The sequence below is a fragment of the Spermophilus citellus genome, assembly GCF_964194105.1.
Source record: "Spermophilus citellus genome assembly, chromosome: 13".
Lineage (NCBI taxonomy): Eukaryota > Metazoa > Chordata > Mammalia > Rodentia > Sciuridae > Spermophilus > Spermophilus citellus.
Genome location: NC_138193.1, coordinates 69,794,862 through 69,805,113, shown reverse-complemented (window position 1 = coordinate 69,805,113; position 10,252 = coordinate 69,794,862). Strand labels below are relative to the sequence as shown.

The following is a 10,252-nucleotide window of genomic DNA, read 5'->3' as shown; positions in this document are numbered from 1 at the left end:
TGATGACATTCTGAATGACCCCATGCTAGCCCTCAACTGCCAATCTTTAAAATACCAGCATATGAGTGAAAACTCAGACCTTCTTTAGGTGACTGCTTTGAGTTTCTATACCCTGATACCACATAGTGACTTAGAAACTTAAAGCAATAGTATTCATTAAATAATAGTCCCTAATCAATGACAAAATTGGAAACATTAAAACTTCACTAAGATACTCTACCTCAAAAGTGTTTGGAAATTTGTGGAGAAGTTTTTCTTTGGTTTTCTTCTTCCCTATCCTCCCAACACAAGTCCAAATTCTCCTTCAAGCCATCTATTTGCCTTCTAATGTCTTCTTAGATGTTAAGTGATTTGAAGGAGTTAGCAGAGAAAGCACTTGTTTTAGTCAGCTTTTTGTCTGTGTGATCAAAAGACCTGACAAGAACAGTGTCTTGGTTGGCCAACTCCATTGCTCTGTACCCAAGGTGAGGCAGAGAATCATGGAGGAAAGGCATGAAAGAGGAAAGCAGCTCAGGACATGATAGTCAGGAAGGAGAGAGAGAGAGAGAGAGAGAGAGAGAGAGAGAGAGAGAGAGAGAGAGAGAGAGAACTAGTTCTGCTCCCCAGGGTAAAATATAAAACCCAAAGACACTCTAGTGATCAACTTCCTCCAGCCATAACCTACCTGCCTACAGTTACTACCCAGTTAATGGACACTTGTTAATCCACTGATTAGGTCAAAGCTTTCAGAATCTAATTGTTTCACCTTTGAACATTCTTGCCTTATCTTTCACAGGAGCTTTTGGGGAACACCCCATATCTAAACCATAATAGCCCTGGCTGTTTCAATTTAGAATAGGACTCCTGAAGAACAAATGGAGGATGGAGGAATAAATATAAGTGATGGTTCCCATTTCCAAACAGAGGACTGCCCAGCTATAACATGAGCAACAATAAGGCTGCATTTCTGTAGAGTTATCTCCATAAAGAACTTCACAGATTTCATCTTATTAGCAGCCTGAAGCCCAGCAAGGTTGGATGATTTGTTCATGGGCAAAAACTAACAAGTTAACAGAGACAGGACTCATATTTTTTCTGACTTGAATTTCCCTTCTTGTGCCAAAACTGGTGTTGGAAACTATGTGAGGAGAACCTTCTGTGGGCATGAGAGAAAGGGAAGTGTCAAAGAAAGATTGCATCAGACATGGTTAAATAGGCAAGGAAGACTTTATTCAAGAGGACTGAAAGACAGACTGAATAAACTCTACTGAGACAAAAGGGTGGGGGTTGTTAAGCACTAAGGTGAGCTAGTGGAAAAGTACGAGAGAACATTGGGGTGGGAGGTTGGTCAATGTGAGGAGGCCACCTGCAATTGCCAACCAGAGCTGGTTGCAATTAGGCTCCTGCCCTCCACAGACCCTGGGAGACAGGATCTGTCATGATAAGTGCCTTCCAATGCTTGTCTTGAAATCATTGAGAAGGATGTTAGGGGGTTGTAAAACCAAAATCAACGAGAAGTGGGGAAAAGAGTTAGATTGCAATGGGTCAGAGAGAGGATTTATAATTAAAAAATCCACTAAAGTAAATGGCTCTGAGAAAAAGGAGGTCAAGAGCCTATAGTTAGGAAGAGATCTGTGTCTAGTCAAGCTGAGGGGAATGTGAAGGTGAGAGGGCAGCAAATATCACCTTTCCTTGTTCTCCAGAAAGCCAGGTCTCAGGTCTCAGCCCCCAACTGATCACCTTTAACAGGTAGCAGCTTTATCAGGGATGGATGTTAACCAGCCTGTGGAAGAACTCTGATTTAGATCCTCAACCTACCAGATAGAGATGGTTCCCTCTGCACCCAGGTTAACTGTGTGTGTGTGTGTGTGTGTGTGTGTGTGTGTGTGTGTCCACATGTGCATGAAAGGGGGGTGGGGCGAGGTTGGAGAGAAAGACCCCTACAGTTTTCTGACCCTATCTCCATCCCAGAAATGACATTCTCAGGGCCAACTGCATCTGCTTCTTTAGGCAAAAATCATATTTCTAGCTCAAAGTTGGTTTCACCCCACTGTGCCATTGGGTAATCCAAAGACAGAACCCAGAGATGCAGAGTTTCCTTCTAAAAAGCCGTCCTCCTTAACCCTGCGGCAGAAGAAAACGGAAATCTCCTTGGCTGGCATTTCAGATTGCCTAAGGGGACCTTGCTTTGCTCTGAGGGCAGGTGACCGCTGACCTTAAAATCCAGGCTTCAGGAGGCATAGGATAAAGGTATTTTATTGTCTCCTAAAGGCTTTGATGTTTTTCAAGTAAAAATTTAAAAGATCCAGTACTTTCCCCTGAAGCCTCTTCACAAAGTAGTGGATTTTAGAAAAGACAAAGGCCTGGGGGTGAGTGGTCCCTAAAGAGCAGTACCTGGAAGCCTCTTTTTCCCCTTTCCAGAGCATGAGGGTTTTCTTACCTCTCCCTCCTTTTTTTTCTTACTTTTTATCCTATTCTCCAAAGTGCACATGGTCGGTTATTCCTCAGATCCTGCTACCCCATTTTTCCTGATCCCCAGTCCCTTCAAATATCAAGCACCTCTCCTTTGATTGGCAGCTGTTTCCCTGCCTGGTGACAAGCCTGTCCTGCTGGGGGCTGAGGAGGGAGCGCCTTTGGTCACAGGGTGGCGCGCGCGAGCCTCTCAAAGCCCAGGCGACCACAGCTCCGCACCTGCTCTTTTATATCAACCCCACCCGCACCCCAGCGCTCCAGGAGGCGCGCCCCCAGCCTTCCCGGGTGGGATAGCGAGGAGCGCTTCTCTGGGACCTGGGTGACAGTCGGGCGTCAGTAGCTTCTGGCCCGCGGGAGAGCTGCTGCGGGCTGCGGAGGTCCCGGGCTCTAGGCTCCTCCTCCTGCCGGCCCCCCACCCTCCCCATCTCAGCTCTGCTTTGCAAGGCTTCCCGGAGCAGCCTTGGAGCAGCGGTAGGCGCAGCGCAGGCAGCAGGAGGAGCACAGCCGGCCAGCCGCGCCGAGCCTTCGGGCAGCGGCGACAGCATGCTAAAGCAGTCCGGGAGGCGCCGCGGAGCCCGGCGCACCCTGCACAGCTAGGAAAGAAGAGGACCCCAGGGGCTGCAGCCGGGAAAGGGGGAGGCAAGTGCGTGCGTGTGTGTGTGTGTGTGTGTGTGTGTGTGTGTGTGTGTGTGTGTGAGAGAGAGAGAGAGAGAGAGAGAGAGAGAGAGAGAGAGAGAGAGAGAGAGGTGTGTAGGGCGGAGGAGAGGGCAGGGGATTCGAGGGCGCAGCCCCCTGGATGCCCCAGCCGGTACTCAAGGTTTTCCCGCGTGGGAGCCGGCTTCCTGACGTCGCTCACCATGGACTTGCGCGGAGTTGAAACCGGCCAAAGCACCCACCCGCAGTTGACTGCCCAGCCCTGGGGCATCGCGGGTGCGCGCAAGGGGATGGCAAGGTAGGATGGACGTCCAGCGCAACCACCGCCGCCCCAACGCAGCGGTCCCCGGGCGGTGCCGCTGACTCTCCAGAGCGCACAGGCGTGTGGGCGGAGGCGGCCCCGCTTCGCCCGCGTCTTCGCGAGTCGCTTTGCCTCTTCCACCTACTCGCACCTGCCACCGCGCCAGACCATGTCGAAGGCTGCTGGAGGTACTGGGGCGGCGACAGAAAGTTGTCCCCCAGCCCCGGCTGGTTCGTCCCCCGCCGCCGCGGTGGAGGATCTGTCCAAAGTATCAGACGAAGAGCTGCTGCAGTGGAGCAAGGAGGAGCTGATCCGCAGCTTGCGGCGCGCCGAGGCAGAGAAGGTGAGCGCGATGCTGGACCACAGCAACCTCATCCGTGAGGTGAACCGTCGCCTGCAGCTGCATCTCGGAGAAATCCGCGGCCTCAAGGTGAGCGCAGGGTCAAACGGGGAGCGGGGTGCACTGGGGAGGGGGGGAAGGCAAACTTTCCCTCGCTCCTTCAACAGGCGATTCTCCCCTTTCTCCCAGTCAGCACCCCTCACCCTCATCCTCAGCCCTTAGGAAAGTTTTTCAAACTTTGGAGGCTTTTGCTTGCCTTGTTTTCTCCATATGGGGCGCGCCAGCGTCGAGCTCTCTAGGGTCCTTCGGAGCCAGTGGAGAAGGCGCCTCGAATGCTGAAAATCGGGGCGGGGGGGACCTGATGGGCACGCAAAACCTTTAATTTCCAAAGGACCCTGTAAAGTCAGTGCTTTGGGGAGCCGGGTTATAGCCAATCAGGGGGAAAGGAGAGCAAAGGAGAAAGATCAGGGCAGCTAAGACTTCGGGGGTCAGGGATATGGCTGCCCTGACGCCACCAGCTCTCTGCTGAGCAGAGGGCGATGAAAGGGCACCACTGCCGAGAGAAGGGGTGGGGGGTGGGGGTGTCCAGAGAGAAGACGCGGGCGCCACCCTTGGAGCCTGCGTGTGTGTTACCGGGTGCAGAGGATCTTAAGTTCTGCCTTCAAGTAGACTCCTAGCTTTTGTGCTCTCACCTCCACTTTGACTAACGTCACCTGGAGTTGCCTTACCCCCTTCCCCAGTTCATCCCTAGTTTGATTTTAATTTTATCCAGCGTGTAAAGGAGAGGGAGGCAGCAAAGGACTCATATGGAGGGGTCAAGGTTTTGAAAGGGTACCCAAGTGTCGGGCAGTAATGCTTTCTTTTTGAGCCAGTCATCTTTCTGCCCTTAGCAAAAGGAGGGGGGAATCCCCAAACTCCACTAACCTAACTTTTCTCCTTGGAAATCTGTGTGTGTGTGCCGGCAGCATGCCCACTAGGCTGTAGCAGACCTGGTGGCAGGGTGACCGGGAACCGCCCTGCCGGCATGCACTGCAAACTTCCTCTCCTCAAGGCTTGCCTGGTGCCTCCTGGTATTCCTTCCTCTCATTGTTCTGCTTTTGTTTATAGGAAGCCAGACACAAACGAAATCACTGTAGAGACCTCAGGGAGCAGATTCCCGCAGGCACAAGCTGTTCTTATCCCTTTCCACTTCCACCCCACTTCTCAGGCAGTGGACTCTGTTAGGTTAATTGCCTCATGCCCTGGGGTTTTGGGGCAAAGAGGGGTGGGAGGGGCGGGGTGCCCAAGACTCACCTGTGTGCTAAAGTCAGTGTGGGTGAAAATGGCCCTTCCCAGAGACCCAAACCCATTGTCATATAGTCCCTAGAGAGGGTGTAATAAGGAAGATTCCATGGTTAGAGAAATCCCAAGGCTTGCTCTCTTCTTTATTTTAATTCATTACTAATGGAGTATTTATTAAGAACCAGGCATTTTGGGGAATAGAAGTAGACTAAAATAGTGAGAAGGAATATCAGAGGTGGATTTGAATCTAGAGTCAGCATCTGCCAGAAAGGTGAGCTTGGCTAATTAATTTGTCAGATCTTTATTTTATTCATCAATAAAATGCAAATGATAAGAATCATTTCCTATGGTGTTATGACAGTAAGTTATGATCACACAGGGAAAGGTTTAATACTGGACTTGACTGCAAAATATGGTGGTTAGAGTCATCAGGAGAGGACATATACATGCATAGTCATTAATTTCCAGGTCTGGGTTTCTTAGGCAAAGCTAGACAGTGGTATTAATTCTCCCTCCAATTTAATCTTCCAAGGTTTGAACCATGATGTGGCTTGGGAAAGTTTTAAATTAGTTAATCAATTAATTTCCTGAATATTTAATGCTATGAAAAATTAACATAATAGCTTAAGAAATTCTTCAACATTCTTTTAGGTTGTGTGGACTTGACTATGTATGAGGGTCTAGGTGTGAGTGGAGAGGGGGTGGCCTGGGTGGTGGGCTGCCTGTTCTTTACTCCAGGAGCCTCATTTAGAGAAACAGCTGTTAGGCCAGTTAAAAGCAGTGGCACCCAGGTAAGAAAGTTTCCCTGTGGCCTAGATTCATGACCTGGCATTAAAAGACTCCCTAGCCTATCTCTATCAAGTTCAGAAATGATGGAGGTGGTTACTTTCTGTGGCAGAGTATACTCTTTTGATGTCAGCCCTGGGCAAATTCAGGAGGTGGCCTGAGGGTGCCATGGGGTTAAGGCTCTGCTGAGAGATAAATATTCTCCCTTCTCTTCAGCATTTGGCCTCAGAGCTTCCTTAGACACTGCAGCAATCAGAAAGAAACATGATTGACTGAATTAATGGTAGGTATATTTATTTATTTTGTCTTAACCATAAGAAAAAGAGATTTTATATTTGGGCCTCTGATGGTTGGGATACTCTGCATTGAGAGATGTAAAGGTAAGACAATGAAGGTCATAACTCTTTTCTTTGCTGTGCCCCTTTCTGTGAACTGACATTGACATTATATCTAAATATTTTTAAGGCTAGTACATAGGACTGCAGCTGTATGATTTGGTCAGCATGAGCAAACTGTTAACCTCTCTGAGTCTTTTTCTCATCTGCTCAATAGGGATTTTGATTCCATACTAAGTTTTGTGAAGAGTAAGTGATACCCAGATGCAGAAGCTCAGTGAGCCTAGTTAGCTTTCTCAAAGTCACACAGATTAAAATGTTGGAAATAGGTCTACTTTCTTCTTCCTTGGGTAGTTGACATTCTTTGATTAGAATGTGTGACCTCAAAAGGGATGGAGAAAGGAGATTAGGGTGCTGGATTCCTGAGAAACATTTCTTTGGATTATTGAGCATATACCAACCTTCAGGTTACTCTGGCCCAGAATCCTGATGGGGGGATGATTCTGGGGCAACTGAATCTCTGTCGATTTGTTGTCTGAATTTCATTAATTTCTCTACTTGCTCCCTAACACATCAAACCCTTCCCCTAATTCTGCAGTAAGAAGAAAGAACAAATTAAAACATTTCTTTAATCATAGATGTAGTTCTTCATAGTCTGCAGGCAGAAGATTGAAAGTTTGGGTGGTATTCTAGGAAATGGACTTCAAGGTTTAAAAGTCCACTTTAGTCACTGGGATAACATCTATTGGACTATGGTGATGTCAGAAGAACACTTAGGTTTGGAAAAAGAAATTCCAAGTCTTTTTTTTTTTATTAGTTGCTCAAAACATTGCAATGATCTTGACATATATCATACATTTGATTCAAATGGGGTATGAATTTTTATTTTTTCCCACGTGTACAGGTTGCAGGATCACATTAGTTATACAATCATGTTTATACATTCTGCCATACTAGTATCTGTTGTATTCTGCTGCCCTTCCTATACCCTTCCTATCCCCCCCTCCCCTCCCCTCCCATCATCTCTCTCTACCTCATCTACTGTAACTCGAAATTCCAAGTCTTAACGAGGAAGATTTGAAGAACCAGCTCATAAGGTTATAATCAAGCTGGTTTCTTAGCTGGGCATAAGAGGGTGAAGAAACTATCCCCAAATTAGTAACTAAATAATATTCCTGAGAAAATTAATAATAGGGAGGAGCTGTGATAAAGGAAAGTAAATGGGCCCATACTTGCTCCCATCCACCCTCCTGGAATACTGAGAAAGGCCTATTTTAGGTTCTTTGGAGAGGACATTAATTAGAGAGGACATTAACTGAGAAGCCTTTGGAATTCCAGTTTGCATCCCTGTTCTAGAGAAATCAGGAGTAGCTGTGGGGATAGTCAAAAGGAAGTGTTTTCAGATGTAAATTCATCCAGATGAAGAAGAACATGACTTGAACTTTCTATCAAATGCCAGGATTAAACTAAATAGTGAACAATTTTTTTGAAGCTTAGAAAGATTAATTTTGTTTAGTATTATTTTCTCTGAATAGCCACAGCTTCTGATTTTCTCTAAAGCATCTGCATCAAGGGATAATTTATCCTCTTACTATTGTGGACTCCAACATGGCAGGGCTCACTGAAAACAATTGTAAGAAGCCCTTTTTCAGTAGCTACAGCTGTAGCCTTTTCCCCCCCCATTAAAAAATCTTATTTATTTCTTTATTTTTATTAGCTCATTTTAGTTGTATACAATATTAGGGTTGCTGTAGACTTTTTTGGTCCCAAGCCTAGGGCTTTTAAAGGGTTGATCAATCCAAGAACACGTATTAAACACCCACTATATTCAAGGTACCATAATAAATATGTTGCAAATGTCCCCCCCCCAAAAAAAAAGACATCAGACTTCTCCTCTGCCTTCTAGAAGCTATGATGTCTATATGAGAAAGGAGATAACTGATGCCCAATGAATGCTCAAGTCTGTTTCAGGCATTAACAACTGGTGGGATGTTACTTCATTTATTCATGGGTGGTGTTCTATGCAGGGGGAGACTTCTCAGAGAAATCTGTCCTTTGAAATAAGTTCTTACAGGCGGGAAGGTGATATTTCTTGCTGGAATGCATGGTATTCTCAGGGTTCAAAACTAGTTGACAGAAGGAGCTAAAGGTGGAAAGGCAGAAAAATCCTTTTAGGCTTGGCCCAGGGGTTCATTCACTTCTTGGCAAAGGGAAGGTGTTGGGGGTTGGTTAGCAGCAGAAGCAAAACATTCAGGAAATGTTTTTGAAGTTGAAGATCAGTCTGGTTCAGCAGGCCAAGGAGTGCTTGGATTGGAGTGGGGGAGGGAAGACTAAGGCAGAAAGGCCAGCTGGGAAACTGTTGGCAAAGGTCAGGTCCTAGTCATAAAGGGACCATGGAAAGCAAAAGGAAGAGGCCGGCATTGGAAACAAGGAAATGGAGTTGTTGGTAATGCCAAGAGTTACAACTGGAGTTAGAAACGAAGCTGCATAGGCTTCTTCCTCAAGCCTCAAAATTCCCTTTCATCTTAGGCCTTGTTAATGTCAGGAAGTGAAGGATATGGTTGGCAGATGTTTTCAAGTGTATTTACTAGTCAGTATCAGGGGAAGTATGGGAATCAACCTCAGTTTAAAAGAAGGATGTCCCCTCTCTGAGAACCTCAGGTTCTGGATTGGATGATGAAATTGCAAGACCAGAGGATTTCAGGCTTGGAAAAACAGGGTAACTCTTAGGTAGCAGTCCCACAGCTGCCTGTATATCATTTCTACCAAACCCTGGTGCTTCTTTCACTATATGTGTGAATGGAGAGCAAGTGGGAATGGCACAATGCATTTTTAAATTTCTTAGTTTGGGGTACCTACAATGGGTGTACTGCATTCTGAATGCACAGGGGAGTGGAATAGATGAGGTTCCCATTCTCATGACTCTAGTGAGGGTAGAGACTTGAATTAGCAGGCATACATGGCAGTATTGTAATAAGTATGACAGAGGCGAAGTCTAAGGGGTGATATAGAACATAGAGGTAGACCTCCTTTATATTGGGGTGGCCCTTCTTCAGAATGCCTTCTATGAGGGGGTGACATAAAATGAACCCTGATGGCTGTGTAGAAGGCTGGGGAAAGAAAGCATTGCAAGTGAAAAAAGGAGAAGGCCTTTCCCTTTGGTAGGTTGGGAGTGCTCAATGTGATGTGTGATGCTCACCTTCTGCCCTGCTAGCCACCTATCCAAGCTATCATCATCTCCCGCCTGGACCAGCCTAGTAGTCTCCTTGCTGGTCTGGTGGCCATTTTGTCCTGTCTGCCTCCCTGCTCTCCCCTCCCCAACCCAGCTGGCTGCTTTTTTACACTGAACTATGGTGGTTCTTCACAAAATGAATCATATGTCATTCCTCTATTCTCAGCTCTTCAACAACCCAAAGTCTGACCACTATTCAGCCCCTGACACCTCAGACCTTCCTTATCTCTGTGCTTTACATAGTGGCTTCCCTGTGATTTGGGCTTTTGCTGTCATGTCCTTTCAGGGGCTTTTGTACTTGCCTTGTCTCTGCCTGGGATCAGCTTCACTGACATGTTTGCTCTTTCATTTCACTGAGGTCTTTGCTTTAAATGTTTCCCTTTCCTGTAGGGACACCTTCTCTTGAAAAGTAGTAATTTTTAAAAAATATTTATTTATTTATTTATTTTTTAGTTCTCGGCGGACACAACATCTTTGTTGGTATGTGGTGCTGAGGATCGAACCCGGGCCGCACGCATGCCAGGCGAGCGCGCTACCGCTTGAGCCACATCCCCAGCCCATAAAAGTAGTAATTTTTAATCTGCTTTAGTTTTTACCCCAGATTCTTTCATTATGAGCCATTATGTGCTTTGCTTGTGTGTGTGTGTGTGTTTCCTATTCTTTTCCACCAGAATGAAAACTGGGGGATGTGAAGGTGTCTGCTACCTCTACTGATAGATCCATATATCCATATCACTTGGGCTGGTTTCTGGCACATAATAGATGCTTTACTACATCTTTGTGAATGAACAAATGGATCACCATCTATGCTGGAGAAGTAGAGCAAGTCATAGCATTTGGGATCTTGTGAGAATTGAAGGATCTTGCACGCT

General features: G+C 46.5%; 1 protein-coding gene across 4 annotated transcripts in view; it reads left to right on the top strand.

Moving 5' to 3' along the window:
• Nucleotides 1-1,010: 1,010 nt before the first annotated feature.
• Nucleotides 1,011-10,252, top strand: part of CCDC85A (coiled-coil domain containing 85A) — a 184,787-nt gene continuing 175,545 nt past the window's right edge. For 2 of the 4 annotated variants that reach the window (XM_081264729.1, XM_081264730.1), the window contains exon 1: nt 1,011-3,836. In XM_081264729.1, the coding sequence (XP_081120855.1) occupies nt 3,576-3,836 (261 nt within the window). In that variant the 5' untranslated portion in view covers nt 1,011-3,575. Of the gene's footprint in view, nt 3,837-6,029; nt 6,097-10,252 lie in introns of all 4 variants that reach the window. The other 2 variants (XM_081264731.1, XM_081264728.1) reach the window with 2 other exon arrangements.